At 21.5% G+C, this 17417-nt stretch overlaps 4 protein-coding genes across 12 annotated transcripts; 2 read left to right on the top strand and 2 right to left on the bottom strand.

The window, feature by feature from the left end:
- The first annotated feature begins 543 nt into the window (after positions 1 to 543).
- Positions 544 to 1889, top strand: LOC107993011 (cyclin-dependent kinase 2-interacting protein-like). Of its 3 annotated transcripts, none has more exons than XM_017049174.3 (5): positions 544 to 742; positions 919 to 987; positions 1077 to 1300; positions 1379 to 1487; positions 1568 to 1889. In XM_017049174.3, the coding sequence occupies exons 2-5, from the start codon at positions 921 to 923 to the stop codon at positions 1762 to 1764; spliced, it is 597 nt and encodes a 198-aa protein (XP_016904663.1). In that variant the 5' UTR covers positions 544 to 742; positions 919 to 920; the 3' UTR covers positions 1765 to 1889. The 3 variants fall into 3 exon arrangements, with proteins under 3 accessions (XP_016904663.1, XP_061936870.1, XP_016904661.1); XM_017049172.3 differs by having other exon boundaries at positions 604 to 835; XM_062080886.1 differs by having other exon boundaries at positions 544 to 987.
- Positions 1785 to 7430, bottom strand: LOC107993034 (uncharacterized). The gene is made up of 4 exons (XM_017049216.3): positions 5560 to 7430; positions 5397 to 5495; positions 5169 to 5331; positions 1785 to 5099 (listed from the first exon to the last, which is right to left on the bottom strand). The coding sequence occupies exons 1-4, from the start codon at positions 7428 to 7430 to the stop codon at positions 3192 to 3194; spliced, it is 4041 nt and encodes a 1346-aa protein (XP_016904705.2). The 3' UTR covers positions 1785 to 3191.
- Positions 7431 to 8144: 714 nt separating this feature from the next.
- LOC107992996 (ras-related GTP-binding protein D) lies at positions 8145 to 10507 on the top strand. 2 transcript variants are annotated; one of them, XM_062080885.1, is made up of 7 exons: positions 8145 to 8285; positions 8707 to 8855; positions 8988 to 9394; positions 9469 to 9605; positions 9684 to 9826; positions 9947 to 10095; positions 10177 to 10507. In XM_062080885.1, exons 1-7 carry the CDS (start codon positions 8283 to 8285, stop codon positions 10398 to 10400), a joined length of 1212 nt encoding a protein of 403 aa, XP_061936869.1. In that variant the 5' UTR covers positions 8145 to 8282; the 3' UTR covers positions 10401 to 10507. The 2 variants fall into 2 exon arrangements, with proteins under 2 accessions (XP_061936869.1, XP_061936868.1); XM_062080884.1 differs by having other exon boundaries at positions 8280 to 8319.
- Positions 10508 to 10662: 155 nt separating this feature from the next.
- LOC107993001 (gamma-tubulin complex component 5) lies at positions 10663 to 17069 on the bottom strand. Of its 6 annotated transcripts, none has more exons than XM_062080880.1 (16): positions 16969 to 17069; positions 16051 to 16127; positions 15494 to 15922; positions 15132 to 15391; positions 14892 to 15066; positions 14612 to 14822; positions 14224 to 14524; positions 13967 to 14163; positions 13593 to 13896; positions 13281 to 13500; positions 12913 to 13201; positions 12642 to 12842; positions 12459 to 12541; positions 12226 to 12385; positions 11293 to 11479; positions 10663 to 11027 (listed from the first exon to the last, which is right to left on the bottom strand). In XM_062080880.1, the coding sequence occupies exons 2-16, from the start codon at positions 16120 to 16122 to the stop codon at positions 10847 to 10849; spliced, it is 3270 nt and encodes a 1089-aa protein (XP_061936864.1). In that variant the 5' UTR covers positions 16123 to 16127; positions 16969 to 17069; the 3' UTR covers positions 10663 to 10846. The 6 variants fall into 6 exon arrangements, with proteins under 6 accessions (XP_061936864.1, XP_061936863.1, XP_061936862.1 ...); XM_062080879.1 differs by lacking the exon at positions 16969 to 17069 and adding an exon at positions 16539 to 16842; XM_062080878.1 differs by lacking the exon at positions 16969 to 17069 and adding an exon at positions 16253 to 16422.
- Positions 17070 to 17417: the final 348 nt, after the last annotated feature.

The raw sequence follows: 17417 nt of genomic DNA, 5'->3' as shown, positions 1-17417 counted from the left end.
AAATAATTATATTATTATTGATTAAAATGTATATATATTTATTATAATTTCAAATCCTGTTCAAATAAACTTTAATATGTTAATTCTATTTAAAATTATAAATTCTTCAATCTACTTTTTAAAATTAAATATTTATATCATTATATTATTTGTTAGAGTATTTGGAATAAAAGTTAAATCTGATTGATCAATTTATAATATATTTTGTATAAAAAAATTTTTTATAATATTTCGCAAAAATATTGTATTAAAATAATAAATTAAATAATAAAAAAATTGCTGTTTTTAGATTATACAAAATATTTTAAATTTGATTTTAGCGCATAATTAAATACATACTGCATCATAGGCGCCATCTGTATCCTTTGCTTTTATATATTTAAAATGCAAAGATAAATATTTAAAATTTTACATAAAATTTGAATGTAAATACAATTAAATAGTTTTTTAAAGTAATTTATAAAATTAATAAAATCAAATTAAATTTAAAATGTTATAAAATTTTATTTAATACTTATCATATGTAAATATACATAAATGGATAATTAAGAATTTAACGGAAATGTTATTATCATTGGTTCTTTCTCTTTTAAAATATTTTATTTTAGCATAATTAACCAATAAGACAATTTTAATTTTAAATTTCTATAGTTTTATTGTTATTTATCAAAAATATAATCTTTATTTTTTATATTTATATTTACTTGAGTAATAATTATATGCAAATATTCTACTATATAAGGTTTTCATATTTACAATTACATATGTATAAATTAATCGATTGAATGAACAAGTTTATTGTTACATTCTAATCAATTAATAGTATATTTTATAAGTATATTTTTAATTTCTGTATATGATCATTAAGTATTTATTTTTCTACTTATTTTATTAATATATGTTTTCATAAAAATCTAGTGATGGACTGTGCTAAAAAAGTGTGTCACATTCAGATGAAAAATAAAGAACAATTTTCTCCTGTTAATAGTAAGTAATTTAATTTTTATTGTATATTTATTTTTTAATAATATATAAGTAAGCAAAACATGCATTGTTTTCTTGGATTCATATTACAGAACTTTCACATGCAAAATCAACACAAGGAAGAAATTTAACAGGTTCTGCTCGGCATATACGAGATTTAATTGCAGATATTCATAAAAATATACAAATATGGAATACATTTCATTTAGAAGGAATAATATTACTCAAGAATATAATTCAAATAAAACAGAATGACTGTTATTCTGAAATTTTACAAGAACAATGTGATAAATTAGAAAATATTTGTGATTCATTGGTAATGCATCTCTTAATATTTTTCATCTAATATATTTTTATTGTAACAAAAATGTTTTTATTTCAATATTTTTTTTAGAATACTATCGTAGAAAATCTTGCTCAAATCACACAACATATAAAAATCACGGCATCTTTAGAAACTAATATGAACAAGTTATTTATAACATGGCCTAATATAAAATTTGGTAAAAATATTTATAATTACATTTTATAAAACTTAATTCAATTTTTGAATTTATCTTATTAAGATTATGATTAATTTTAGGAGAAATTGCACAATCAATATATGATGCATATTCTCGTGAATTAAAAATAAAGCTTAAAGTTTTAGAAAATATAGCACATCATTATACAGACTCGTGGAAAATGTTGTTTCTTGCTAGTTGGGTACATCAACCATTATTACCATATAATTTGACAACATTTTTGGAATCAATGTTAATAGAGAGTGGACATAGGTAATAAATTATTATTGACATAAATTTTGGTAAGTGTTCTATTTCAAAAACAATTCAGTGTTTACAATGATTATTTTTTTGTATTATATCATAAGTTATAACTATGAAATAAAACAAAGATTAACAGAATGATCATTTATTTGTGGCTTTTCAAATACCATTTGTATAATTTCACAAAACCAAAATATGAAATTGAAATATATTTGAATTATGAAGTTCTGTTTACAATTGGTACCTGAGATCACAAAAAATTAATATGAATATAGACAAGTATAAACATATTATATGTTTGTTTGAAAATGCAGATTCTAGATAGTGTATCTTAAAGATACAAGGAACTAAACCTGCAAAATTAATGCATTTTATGATTAGTTACAATTATTCTAATATTACTAGTGCCATTAACATTTAATTATATCAATAACTTCTTATATATGTATAATACATATTTACAGATAAATACAAAATTAATAATTTCCACTGTACATAAATGCTATAACAATGTGGATGGAATTATTTTTTTGGTGTATTAAGTATTTTTAATGATTTAATATTTTATACAAAAATTGTAAATAATTCACTTTTATTCATTAATTATTACTTACAATTTCTGAAATCATTATTTTCATTTTTTCAGTTTTCATTATCTTTTTTTTACAGTTATTACAATTATTATGAAATTATTGATATAATATAAATACAATTTTTATTTTGTCCATTAACAATACAAATTTTACAGATGATAAATATTCACTAGATATAGGAAGTCAAAATTGAATCATAAAATAATTTGTGCATAATCATTTTTATAATATTCTAACTAAAAAGAATTATTATGATATATTTCTACCTGATTATATAATATCTATGAAAAGTTATATTTACATAAAATTTATATATTTATATTTTACATTGTTTAACATATAATTTTAATTTCTTACTTTTTTAATTTATCATATGAAACTTTTTTTCAAGAAATTTAACTGAAAATATTAATTGCATTGTGTATGATTATAAAAATTATTTGTTTAAAAAAAAATTTATGTTTCAGTAAAAATTTGTTATCTGACAAAATAGAAACTTTTTTTGATCAACACTGATACATTTTTGATATTATCGATGTAGTATGACTATTTTTTTTCATATTTTTTCATATAAAATATACATTATACACAATAAATATAACAGAAACAGTCTTATTTACATATACGTCAGAATGCAAGACATATTATCTTACTGTTAATATTATTCTTCATTCAAATATGGAAGTTATATATTGATTGTGATACTGTCAGAATTTCTATAAAAAAATATCTACATCATTGTGTAATCATACATATACAATTTCAATTGCATAAGTTTGATATTATTATATACTATATTTATTATTTCAATTTTTTTAGGAACATTTTGCATGCTATCATCCAAGAATCAACTTCTAGTATTTCTATTAAATTCTTCACTTAATGCTTCAAAATCAAGATCAGTATCTAAATTTGAATTATTTGATATCAAATTATTTTCTAAAATATTATCTGGCATAATATTTTTTAATCGTTCAGATACAAGTTCATCAACTAAATTTGATTGATCTACTAAATGTAGCTGTTCAACTAATTTTTCATCAATTAATAAGTTTTTATCTATGACTCCACTTGTATTTAGAATATCTAAATGTGATATATGATCATATTGAGATATTTTTGACATATCTAAATTTTCTGAACTGCCAAATATATTAGTATCACAATTATTGGAAATTATTGGTACTGCATCTTGAAGTATAGGTAGGCTATCTGAAATTTTGCAACCAGAAGTAACAGGCATTATTTTGCAAGAACCTGTATCTAATGATGCAGATTGAGTTTTAACACAATTTAAATCTGATGATGTCATAGGAATTATTTTGGAAACTAATTTTTGGAATCCTTTAATAAAATTCTGAGATCCATTTTCCATGTTGTCCAAACCATTTTGTATTTTATCAAAATTTTGAGTATCTTGTTTTGAATAAGTATCCATAGAACCATTTTCTAATTTAACAAAACCTTGTTCTATTGGTTCTAATTTTATAAAAGCTTGTTCCATATGTTCTATCTTAGATTGTTCATAATTATCTTCAACTTTACAAAAGTTTGATGATCCTAAACTGTTTCCTAATTTTGTAAAGTTTTCTTTATGAGACTCTGACTTTTGATAAGTTGAAATTTTTGGCGAAGTAATATCGACTTTTTGAAATCCAGGATTATCTGATATTTGATTTTGAATTTCTGGATTTGAAATTAAAAGTTTTGAAACATTATTAGATTTATTATTCTCTGTATTATTCACAGGACTAGGATTTCTTCGCATTAATGTTAAAGCAGATAGCACTTCTGGACAAGTAGGATTTGTTACAGAATCATTTCTTCTATCACTTAAAAAATCCGAAACACTAAGATCTGAACTTTCAGAAAAACCACTGGACATTCGTTCTTCTATATTTTCTTTACCATCTTCAGAATTATCTATTTTTTGAAGTTTAAGAGGTGGCTCTCTATTGTCATAAGTAGTGCAAATAGAAGTATCATCCTTTTTTAGGGCTTCATTGTTAATTTTATACAATCCTGGATTAAGACCTAAAGCATCACAAAGTGATTCTTCATTAATATCAATTAAATCTTCGCTTAATTCTTCATCGCTATTTGCAATTGTTAACATTGTTCCAACTTTTTCTCGTATTTTATCCATTAATTGTTTTAACTCGTCCAAAAAATTTCTTACATTATTTTCAGACTTTAGTACCAATAAATCAAATAATGATTGTGCGTTAAGTACCGGTTTTGCAGCAATTTTTATTATTTCGAGATTTTCACATACAGAAATCGCTTCTTGTAATTTTATTTGGCGTCTTTCTGATTTAGCTTCTGGTGTAACATAAGCCCAAGGACCTCGTTTTTTTCCTTTACGTTTTAAAGGATCTTGTCCTCCATTTTGTTTTAATTCAGGTTCAGGTGTTGGAGGAGGTAGTTGCTCAGGACTTCCATGATCAGGATGCATTTCAAAATGCCTTGCCATACGAGTACGCCCTAAATATATTTTATTACATGTAGGACATCTAAAATGATCTGATATTTTTCTTTTTGGTACTTCAAGACCTGTTAATAATTCTTTAGGTGATTCTTCTTCTTCAAGTTTATCATTATTAGTATTATAATCACTATAACCACCATCTGAATCATCTAAATCAGGTTGTAGAAAATCTAAATGATGTAAGTGTTTATAATCTCGCACCATATGTCTAGGAGGTCGAGAAAGTCTACCAGATCGTGTTCTGGCTACTACTTTTTTTCTTTCATCCTGAAAAAAAGATTAACATATTAAGATTGTAAAATAATTTAAAAATTTAAAAAAATAAATAAAATCTACCTTCAATTCTTCTTGTTCTTCATCAGGAATTGGTGGTGGTTTAGGTGGAAGCAATGAAGGTCTTATAGTACTTTTTTTTGGTCTACCTCTTTTTCCACCACGATTTTTTAATAAATTTCCTGGATTTCTAATTTGTAAATCCAATTCTTCGGGAAATACCACTCTGAATGTACATTTAAATCATTTAGATTTAAAATTCTATAATATTAAATAAATATATATACTGACCTATATACTACTCTTTCATTTGATGTAGCTGTTTCTTGGCTACGTTGTTGCAAAACATGTGCAATTTGTTTTAATTGCATTGGTGTTAAACGTTGCATACTAGAATAAATATAATTGTTATAAAATAATTAATAATTATATTATTTTAATATTTGTCACCTACCTATGAAATGTTTGACCTTGCTGAACTATTTGTATTGGATTTTCACTAGAACCTAATGGTTTAGATGCATCTGTAGATTCATTTACTATTGTTGTAGATTTAATAGGAGTACTTTTAATTTTTTTATTTACTTTAAGATTTGTGCCATTTACTATAAAATTAAGTTTTTGTCTAGTAGTTTCATTTTGAATTGATTTAATAGATTCATATGTATTGCTATGTTGTGTTATAGGCGTTTTTTGTGAAGTATTTTGTAAATTACTTGAAACATTAGTAATATTTTGATTTGCAACAGTTACATTTTGTTTAGTTGCATTGTTAAATGTAATTTTTGTTTGAGGTTTTAAAATAGATATAGGTGTTGATGAAATTTGAGTTGGTTTTAAAATAGAATTTGTTGTTACTGTTTTTAAATCTTGAGTTTTTACAATAGATGCAGTTCGAAGTACAACAGGTGTATCAGAATTAGCTGTAGTTTTTGTTGTTCCAATTATTCCTGAATTTTTTTTACCAATAGTGGTTCTTGTTTTAAGTAACTGAGAAGGGATTTGTACAGATTTTAAAAATTGTGCAGGAATAGCTGTAGTCACATTGGTATTATTAAGAATTTGATTAGTCTTTGGAAGCACAGTTGATGCACTTTTTAGTACTGGAGTTAAAAATTGTTGAACATTTCCTTTTTGAAGAGATTGTGATGTTTTTACAATTGGAGACAAACGTATTTGTGAAGTAACAAGATTTTGCGTTGCTCCAGATGTAGTATTTACAATAGTATTTGAAATATGTGAAGTACCAACAGATTGATTTTGTATGTCACAAGTACCAGTTAAAAACTGAGAAGTATTTAATAATTGTGCAGATATACTACTAGTATTTAATAACTGAGCTGTTATAGGTGTAGCTTTTATTATTTGTGGTGATAAATTATTTACTATTGTAGCCTTTGAAAGTAGTACAGAATTAGGATTTGAATTAGTATTAAGTGAATGTACAGCATTAATGGAATTAACAGTTGTGTTAGAGAGTTTATTTGAATTTTGAAGTAATCTAATATTTTTAGCTGGTTTTAATATAGTTTGTGCAGGTTTTATAATAAATTGTGAAGATGGTAAAATCACAGGTAATTTTTGTAAAATTTGCGCTTGAGTATTAGGTATTGTATTAAGTTGATTTTGTGCTATATTATCTTCAATAGTATATTGCAATTCATTTTCATGAATATTTTTTACTTGCGTAATATCTGTTTTTATTCCATGTACTTTAGGCTGATCTAAAACTAATGTCTGTGCATTTGAATTTTGTTGAATTATATTATTTTGATGTTCAATTATTTGTTGAGATTCATGATTTTGATTATTCAAATTCATTTCTTCTAATGATATATCATTTTCAACTACTTGATCTTGAAGTTGTTCTGTTTGAGAAACTTTTTGCATATGCCATTCTTGAAAATCAATACACTCTGTTTTAATCAATTCAGTTTCATTGGATTTTTGTATTTGTTCAGATTGATAATTTAACTGATCAATTGTTATAGATTCTTGAGAAGATAATGAATTTTGATCCTGTTCATTAATTTTATCTTTTATAGAAATATTTTCTGTTACATTTGAAGTAGTATTATCTTGATCTTGTTGATATATAACCTCTTCATTCGAGGTTACCTCAAAGGTTAAGCCTAAAGCTGCAGCTTGTTCTGGAGTCAAGTGAATAGTTTGAGAATCATTATCGTCATTTTGTAAAAATGCCACAAACTCATTATCATGGTCGTCATCATCAACAACTTGTTGAAAAGCTTGTTGAAGAAGATCAGAAGCACCAGTAGAAGGTGCATCGTTTGTAAACACAGTAGAATTCGAAATTTCTGCCATATCATAAATTTTTTAGCTTTTTAGCTTAAAAAATATAATCACACAATAGTGACAATCACTTTCATGTTTTAAAATAATATTTTATACAATTCTTTCTTCAGAAAATTCTTTTATAATTTACGTTTATTTCATTTCGCTGTACACGTTTTTCGCGCAAACAGAAACATATGAGGTATATGAAGTTTGTCATAGATGCAGCAAAGAAAATGGCGACATCATCAGTAGAGTATAAAGTTGGTAATTAGAAATATACAGTTGGTAATTCATAGTAATGTCTATTTTCATTGTACCGTTTATTTGATATTAGGCATACTTGTTACAAGATAGTTTTTTATATGATAAAATTATGAATCTTATGATACATTTTTGTGTGTGCTATAAACATATAATAATATAAAAAAATAAAATTAATTGAAAAAAATAAAAAATTTATATATGAATATTATTCTAATATGTTGTATAAACTTTATGCACAATTCTTTGTTTCATAGATTTGAATGATTGAAAATGAATATTTATTTTTATACATCAACTTGATATATCATATTTTAGTCCAATCGTCACTTGCTGTGATATTATATCAAACTACTGTGTATGATTTATTGTACTTTCACGTAGTTGGTACAAGAATATATATAATATATATAATATTGATATTTATTGTAATTAATACACAATATCTCAAATTTGTAATTGTGCGATAATATTATAAATTTTATAAATCCAAAATCTCTCTTTTTCTTTCTGTTTCTCTATTTTAACACACACACACGTGCGCGCGCACACACACCACACACACACATATCATATATAAAAGAAATATCAAATAAATAAAATATACATAGTTCTAATATGGTGAGTATCATCGATGATTCAATTTACTATATTCGTAATTTTTATTCTTATTCGTAAATAAATTATTTAGAAATTTTTATTTAAGAATGAAATCAATTTAATTAATAATGAAATAATTAATTATTTGTAACATTTAATCCAATTATTCTAAGTGAACAAATTTTTTATTTTAAATTGTCAGATAAAATTTTATTATTTGTTTAAAATTTTATCTTTATCAAACTATTTAGAAATCTAATATATTAGGATATTAAAAAATATTTAATAATTAAATGTTTACATATGCAAATTTTATATATATATATATATATATATATATAAATAATAATTCCATAATAAACTATTTTATAAATAAGTTTAAATATATTATCATTTGTTATATTTATTAATGTTTATTAATAAGAGAATTTTTATTTTGTAGGATGATGATGATCAATATCAAGCTAGTTATGATGTAGGTTCTTTTCCTAAAGATTTTGGATATGCCCCATTTGATGGAGAAACAGAAGGATCCATAGATCCTTTAGCAGGAGAACAAAAACCTAGAATATTATTAATGGGTCTTCGAAGGTATCTAAATATCTAAAATATATTTAATAAAATATCTATATTTTTTAAATATTTTTTTTAATATGATTATTAATTATATTGTTATTAATATTACTTAATATAAATATTATTATTTTAATATTAATATTTTAGGAGTGGAAAATCATCAATACAAAAAGTAGTTTTTCATAAAATGTCACCAAATGAAACATTATTTTTGGAAAGCACAAATAAAATTATTAAAGATGATATAAGTAACTCTAGTTTTGTTCAATTTCAAATTTGGGACTTTCCAGGACAAATTGACTTTTTTGATCCTACTTTTGATAGCGATATGATATTTGGTGGTTGTGGAGCTTTAGTTTTTGTTATTGATGCTCAAGATGATTATATGGAAGCACTTAATAAACTTCATTTAACAGTTACAAAAGCATATAAAGTTAATCAAGCGATAAAATTTGAAGTATTCATACATAAGGTTGATGGCTTATCTGATGATTGCAAAATGGAAACACAAAGGGATATACATACTAGAGCAAATGATGATCTTGCAGATTCTGGTAAACAAAAATCAAGTAATAGGAATTTATATTATTAATAATTATTTATATATATTTATGTATATATATTTTAGGATGTGACCAAATACATCTAAGTTTCCATTTAACATCTATATATGATCACAGTATATTTGAAGCATTTAGCAAAGTTGTACAAAAGTTGATACCACAGTTACCAACTCTAGAAAATTTACTTAACATACTCATATCAGTAAGAAAAAATATGATTATTAAATATAAATATTTATCATATATATTTTTATAAAATAATTTATAATTTGTTTTTCAGAATTCTGCAATTGAAAAGGCATTTTTATTTGATGTAGTATCTAAAATTTATATTGCAACTGATAGTTCTCCTGTAGATATGCAAAGTTATGAACTTTGTTGTGATATGATTGATGTTGTTATTGATGTATCTTGCATATATGGGTATGTCTCATAAAATTTCTACATAAAAATTTGTATATCATTATATAATAAAAAAAATTTATTATATTATATATTATATTATATTATATTATATATTATTATATTATATATTAATTTTAGTTTAAGAGAAGATTTAGAGGCTGCAGCATTTGATAATCAAAGTTCTAGCTTAATCAAACTAAATAATGGAACAATTTTATATTTAAGAGAAGTTAATAAATTCTTGGCTCTAGTTTGTATTTTGCGCGAAGATAATTTTGATAGACAAGGTACTTTCATTTAAATCTATTAAAAAATGCAATCATAATATAATACCAGATATAATGCTATGTTTTTTTTTTAATTTATAGGTGTAATTGATTATAACTTTCTTTGTTTCCGCAAAGCTATACAACAGGTTTTTGAATTACGTAATAAAGCATTGACTACTGCAAATATTAATAATCATTCAACACCATCTATTAATTTGAATGAAACTGTAAATGCTCCTACAGTATCACAAAGTGGAACAATGGGACAAAATGGTACTGTTGTAAATGCACAGAATTTTGCGCAAAATAGAATTTTTCTTTAAATGTTTGAATAAACAAAATTTTTCTCTTTTATTTTACATAATGCTAATAAGATATTGCAATCATGTTATTCATAACTTAATTTTATAAATATTTACTTACTACAAGATGTATTTATTTTATTATTTCTTACCAATTTTTTTAATGGAACTAAATTATATTAATAATAGCTAATTACAGAAATATATATATATATTTATATATATTTATATATATGTATATATATATATACACAATTGTATATTAAAATAAATTATTTCCAAATACGAAAATAATAATTCACATATTTATTATTGTTATAACATTTCATTATTTTTCAATTCCTCTGTGAAATAATACAAAAGTAGTATTTCTTTATAAATATCTATTTTTTATGTCTATCAATATATTTTTGTAATTCATTTTTTATTAAATTTCATTATAATTTATTTTTATTATAAGTAATTTATTAATAATTTATTTCTGATTTTTCATCATTAATAAAATCTTGCATTTCACGATGTAATATATATGGAGATAAATTGATTGTAACAACACTTTCTTCTAATTGATACCATCGTATATATGAAAATGTTTGTTCATATTCATTTAGAATAATGTCATTTGGTAAAGATTTTTCAGAATTTAAACTAGAAAATATAAAAATTTATATTATATTTTACAATTTAATAATTATTTAAAAATTTATTTTTAAAAATACTTAAAATTTATATTTTAAAATAAGATACATATATATATTTATAGAACTATACTTAATTTTTTAATATTTTATCATAAATTTTATAGGTTTTAAAATTAATTTTTTTATTAAAAATGATTCATTTTATTTATAAATTTAATAAAAAAATATTAATTTTATTATAAAATATAATTTTAAAATATTCATTTTCTTACCTGCTGCTATACCAATCTAATTTGTGTATAATCTTTGGAATAGGAATAGGCAAACCTGATGGTGGTAAGTATTGATAAGCTATTTCAATTAACAAACTACGACTGAGATTATTCAATGGATACATGGTAACATTATTTTCTATGTAAATATCTTTTGTATTAATTTGATATTGCAGCATCAATTCGTCTGAAAAGATTTATAAGGATTGACTAGGATTTTTGAATAAAAGGAACTATTAATATGAACTAATATGATTCGTGAAATGTAAATGAATAAATATTTTTAATATAAAAACTATATAGAATATGATATTAAAATTTTTATAAATATAAATTTACATAAATTTAAACATAAATTGTACAATATTTATATAATATATATATACATACATACACATTTTTCTCGAAAAATGAAAGAATAAGATGTAAGAGTAATAATAATTTTACGTTATTCTAATTAATGATGAATTTATATTTTTTATTACTAGTATATAATTAATAAAAATAAAATATTTATATATCATTATGATATGTCATTGAATACAATTAATATTATTGAATACAAAAAATTTAAAAATATATTATTGTTAAATACATGACATACTGCAGTTAAATGCAGAGCTTAAACCAGTCACTGTGAACAAAGTAATTAAAAAAAAACATTAAATGATAATTTAAATCAATATAGTAATATATTTATTTTTAGAATTAATATTATTATAATAATCAAAAATCTTTATAAATTGAAACAATTTATAATAAATATTATTTGAAATATTAGTGGAATTTTAAAATTTAGAAATTAACATAAATCTTTATAAAATAGTACAATAAAACATTTAATGTTTTATTATTAGTTAATTAAACATAAATAAATAATAATATTAGGTTGAAATAAATCATATAATATTATTAATAGAATTTCAGACTTACAATAATTTGCATCCTTATTCTGAACTGCATTATGTAAGGCTAAAGCAAGATATGTATGATATTTGTTATAACTGTTTTCTAATACATCTAATTCTTCACTAGCAAATGTTAACTTTTTATAATTCCATCGTGCTCTAATATGATTACACATTTCAATTAACTGAAATAAATTTATTTCTATAATTATTCAAAATATATTATATGAATTAAATAATATCATTATATATACATACATTAGTTATTGTTGCCATTAAATCTTCATATTCAGCAGTTAATAAACAATGCTCATGAACTTTGTTTAAATATTCATTATGAACTACAATTTTAAGAAATAAAATTATATATTTATTTAATTAATAAATTTATTTTACTAACTAATATTTTATATATTTTAAAAAATTTATTATTTTACATACCTGATATAATTGTATCTAAACTTTCAGCTTGTGTTAAAGATTTTTCTAACATAAGACTTAAATTTTGTAATACTTGACCAGATAAATAAGTATGTACTGAAGTAATTGCATGTAACAAGCAGAATCGTAAACTTTCAATGCGCCTTATATGAAACTGTTCCAATTTATTCCTCTTACACATTAATTTTGTACCTTCTAAATCTATAAAAAACATAATTATTTATAATAATTTATTAAAAATAAAAAATACAAATTTTTCATATTTTTTTACCACTAAATCTTAAATTATTTAGCGTCCATAAAGCCCATTTTAACTTCAATTGAAATCTAAATATTTCGTTATATTTTATAAAAGTTTCTTCATTTAATACGATATTAATCGGCCAGCCTATTGCATAATGTAATGTTATATTATCAACAGCTATTAATACTTGATTTGTATGAATGTTAGAAACTGTAATAGACCAACGTGAACTTAAATCTGACCACCATTGAGAAAGAATTTCTTCCAATATGCATGATAAAAAGTATGAATTATTCCACATTTGATTATTTTCAATCTAAGCAAAATTTAAATGAAGATTTAATTATTAAAATAATAATGCATTAAATATTAAATATTTTATATTTATAATATACCTCATGAAACAATCTTTGATAAAATTTGTTCATAATATGGCCTGCTTCCATCATATAAACAGATCTCATTAACATTAAATGTAATTCTAATTTATATTCTTCAGACATAATATTTTTGACTAATTTGCTAGCACCATTATATCTCGAAATTAATATATCTGCTAAAATATTTTCTAATATTTTTCTGAATGGTAATATATAATTTGATACTTTTTCAAGTCTAAAATATAATATTTTATACTTAACAAAATAATTTTTGTAAGAAAATTTATTTGAAGTATATATATTATAATAAGAATTTTAAAGATAAACCTTTTGAAGATATTAGTTTCTATTTTGATATTTTGAATTTTGGGAATATTAATATCATCAGAATTATTTCTTTTTAATAATTCAGGAGGAAGATAATCTTCAAAAGCTTTTAATAAAAATGGATTATTAAATTCAGTTAATTGTTTTGTAATATTTCTTTCAACATCTTCATCATATTTATTTTTTGTAACTTCTTCTTGTTGAGATGAAAATATTTCTTCCTTTTCTTGTTCATTTGTACTATATTTAGAAATTTCTGTTTCTAATTTAATATAAAATTCATCAACCAATGATTTTTTTAATTCTGAAAAAATTATATAAATATAATAAAATATTTAGATATAAAAATATACAAATATAAAGTTATTATATACCATTTTCTTTTATATTAATTTTCCATATATCTGTAATTCGATCCAAAGATACTAATAATTCAATACTTTGTCCTATATATCGTACTTTTTTTATTAAAAATTGCATAATTGGATCCATTAAACATATATTATCCAAAGATCTTAAAGAAAATGTTTCATATTGTGTGCTATTTTCTGAAATTGCACTATTTGATAACCTAATATGAATAAATAATTTATTATTTATATTTATTACTTTATTTTACATTCCTAGTTACCTTGCAATTATAAACTCTTCTCTCCAATCTTCAAATCGACCTTCACTTAACCATGTATCGATTATATTTAAATAAACAGTAAAACTAGCTAAATATAAACTAATACAAATATTAGTTTTTTCTCGATTGTGTGAATTTTGTATTTCAAAATACAAAGATGATAATAATTTAGATGCACACTTCCAATTTGGATGAAGTATCCAATTAGATATAGATTTTTTATGAACTTCATATAAAATTTTTATATTATATAAATTTTTTTTTAAAATTGATGATAAAGACAAAAATGTAAAATTACTATCTAAAATCCAATACAAATATAAATTAATAAATAAAGTAAAAATATTTATAAATATTCATTAAATTTAAAAGAGATTATTATTTATACCTTGTTTCATAAGAGTTTTTTCTATATTAATTATTTCATTTTTAAATTGTATTAAATGTTGTCTCAAAATAGCATTATATGTCTCATATGTTAAAGGTGGTTTTTTACAAAAATCATCCTGTTTTGAATACAATCTAATTCCAAATTGTTCTATATCATATATCATTGAAAAATACTTACAAAATGGTAAAAGAATACTATTAAATGCAACCTGAAATATTTTATTAATAGTCTTATATAATTGCACAATTTATAAATAAGTAAATTATTATATACTCACAATAGTTAAACTAGGAATTGATATATTAGGACGAATAAAAAATTCTTTTGTTTCTTCATTTTGTTGAAACACTACCATTTGTGATGGAGTATAAAACATCCATAACAATTCTCTACATACTACATATTCACTAAGGGTTCCTAATGTATAAAAATTTCTCCCACTTGCTTTATACCTATTTAATATTAATATATTGAAAATATGATATAAGAAAAAATAATAATGCAAATAAATACGTACCAAATTTCACAAAAATGAGCATCAAAAAAATTGCTCTTAACTGGATATTTTCTCCATTCTAATTCATTCCACCAACTATTTTGAACATTTAACAACAGCCAATTTTTAGAGTTAAGTTCTTCATTCAAAGCTAAAGATAATTTATTTAATTCTTTTTCAACAGATGGTATGCATATTGCTTTATTTGAATCTGTAATATTTATAGGTACTTCAAAATTTGAGTGTATATCTACATTGTCTTCTGTATCATTAGACCATTCCTATTAGAAATGAGATATTTAAATAAATTATAATAAACATATAAACATATTTTATAAATAATTTTTATAATTTAATCAAATATTACAAATAAAAATATTTACACTATCTGTATCACTTTTATAATCATTGAAAAAATTTTCTTGTCCCTCTTTTAAATATTCAATCCAATCAATTTCCTCTGTAATTTCACTTTCATTTTCACCTGTTATATTGAAAGTACATTCTCCACGTGTTAATTTTAAAGTTTCTAAATCAGATTTATATGTTTCATTAGCTAATTCCAATAGTAAAGTTAATAGATGCCATTGTAAATCATATTGTGGATGCTGTTCAAAATTAAAACTTAATACAAATGTATCAACAAGTTCCTCAAATTTTTTTGCTACATCATATTTTCCATGAATAGAAAATTTCTTAATTAAAGCTTTAATAGCTTCTTTTGTACTATTGCTGTCAACAGATAGATATCGATGATGTTTAATATTTGTCATACAAAAACGTTCACAAATTTGAAATCCTTCTTCATTTTCCTAAATATAAATAATTTTATTTATTACAATTTATAATTATTATTCTATTAATATTTTAATTTTAACTTATAATTATAATTTTAGTTTAAAACAGATTAAATAATAAATATGTATAAAATATTAATTACCTCATAAGATGTAATTGCTGTTATTAATTGTTTTATGTCATTATGAATATCATTTAATATTTTTGTACCCATTTTTACTTAAAATAGAAAAATAATAGAATTAAAATAAAAAATTAATTTGACATTCAACGTTTAAAAAATGTAACGAAAAAAAAATAAAAATGAATAGTTTATTCTTAATAGAAAATATTTTATTTCTAACCCTCTTTAAAAAAAATATTTTTTGTTTATTTTTTATACAATTTAAACATTATACAATTATAAATATTTTTTTTATATATAATTTCAGTTTCATAATAATAAGATTGAAATACTCGTTTTATTAAAATGACATCAATTCTATCAAATATTTCTAGAAACAAAAAGTAATTAATAGCATGCGCATAACTTTCAAAACATTAAAGTCCATTTTTAAATAATAAAATTAAATTCTTTTATAATATAAAATAAATGAAAACGATATAAAGAAAAAAAATTATTTTTCTTACTTCATTATACTGTTTATATTATGCTGGAAATAAAATATAAATAATCTTTTAAGAAACTAGAATTTCGTCGAAATAATAACAATTTATAATAATATTTACTTAAGATTAATGTTATAAAAATAAATATATATAATGTCATATTTTTTTTAATTATAAAAAATTGCTTTTATTAAAAAAATTAAAAATAAAATATTATTTATTAAAACATTTTATTTTTATTTTAATAAAATATTTTTAAAAATCTAAAAAGATATTATTATGTATATTATTTATACTTATTTTAGAATCAATGGTTATCTCGAATAACAATTTATTATTAATTTGCAACTTAAAAAAAACGAAAAAATAATGAAAATTATAGTTATATTTTTAAAACTAAAATTATATTTTTTCAAATTTTGAAATTTAATATTTTTAAAATAATATTTACAATATATGATAAATATTTAAAAATCAAAACCATTTCTTGAGCACATAAATTTTACAAAATATAAATAACAAAATGAAGAAAAAATACTAAAGATATTTATTTAAAACTAAAATAGAGTTTGAATTGAAGATTAACGCCATCTCGTGAATATTTTTAAAAAAATATCTTTAACATTCAAGAAATAACAGACGATTAATAATTCTTATCTTATTATTTTCATTTTTTTTTTATTTGATTAGTTTCAATTATGACACTTTGAAAATTGCACTGATTAATTTCGATTTTATCTGTTTTTTTTTAATATTCTATTTGTTTATACTTGCTTTGTAAAATTTATTAAAATTTATTCGAAATGATTCTGATATTTGATTAAAAATCGAAAGACAGCGAGAAAAAATAAAAATAAAAAAAGTTTATGTTATACAATTTTAATAATAAAGAGAAAGAAA

The sequence above is a fragment of the Apis cerana genome, linkage group LG10, assembly GCF_029169275.1.
Source record: "Apis cerana isolate GH-2021 linkage group LG10, AcerK_1.0, whole genome shotgun sequence".
Taxonomy (NCBI): domain Eukaryota; kingdom Metazoa; phylum Arthropoda; class Insecta; order Hymenoptera; family Apidae; genus Apis; species Apis cerana.
Note: the sequence above shows the minus strand (reverse complement) of the source record. Positions and strands in the feature narration are given on the sequence as shown.

What these genes read in the sequence shown, in the direction of transcription:
- LOC107993011 (XM_017049172.3), top strand. An exon ending in ACAATTTTCTCCTGTTAATA is followed by an intron (nt 988 to 1,076) that starts GTAAGTAATTTA and finishes TTCATATTACAG; the next exon opens with AACTTTCACATGCAAAATCA. An exon ending in ATGGCCTAATATAAAATTTG is followed by an intron (nt 1,488 to 1,567) that starts GTAAAAATATTT and finishes GATTAATTTTAG; the next exon opens with GAGAAATTGCACAATCAATA.
- LOC107993034 (XM_017049216.3), bottom strand. Translation starts at nt 7,430, where the DNA reads ATGGCAGAAATTTCGAATTCTACTGTGTTTACAAACGATGCACCTTCT. An exon ending in AATGAAAGAGTAGTATATAG is followed by an intron (nt 5,332 to 5,396) that starts GTCAGTATATAT and finishes ATGTACATTCAG; the next exon opens with AGTGGTATTTCCCGAAGAAT. An exon ending in AAGAACAAGAAGAATTGAAG is followed by an intron (nt 5,100 to 5,168) that starts GTAGATTTTATT and finishes TCTTTTTTTCAG; the next exon opens with GATGAAAGAAAAAAAGTAGT.
- LOC107992996 (XM_062080884.1), top strand. Translation starts at nt 8,299, where the DNA reads ATGATTCAATTTACTATATTC. An exon ending in TACTTAACATACTCATATCA is followed by an intron (nt 9,606 to 9,683) that starts GTAAGAAAAAAT and finishes TTTGTTTTTCAG; the next exon opens with AATTCTGCAATTGAAAAGGC. An exon ending in AGATAATTTTGATAGACAAG is followed by an intron (nt 10,096 to 10,176) that starts GTACTTTCATTT and finishes TTTAATTTATAG; the next exon opens with GTGTAATTGATTATAACTTT.
- LOC107993001 (XM_062080880.1), bottom strand. Translation starts at nt 16,122, where the DNA reads ATGGGTACAAAAATATTAAATGATATTCATAATGACATAAAACAATTA. An exon ending in GCTCATTTTTGTGAAATTTG is followed by an intron (nt 15,067 to 15,131) that starts GTACGTATTTAT and finishes AATATTAAATAG; the next exon opens with GTATAAAGCAAGTGGGAGAA. An exon ending in GAAGAGTTTATAATTGCAAG is followed by an intron (nt 14,164 to 14,223) that starts GTAACTAGGAAT and finishes TATTCATATTAG; the next exon opens with GTTATCAAATAGTGCAATTT.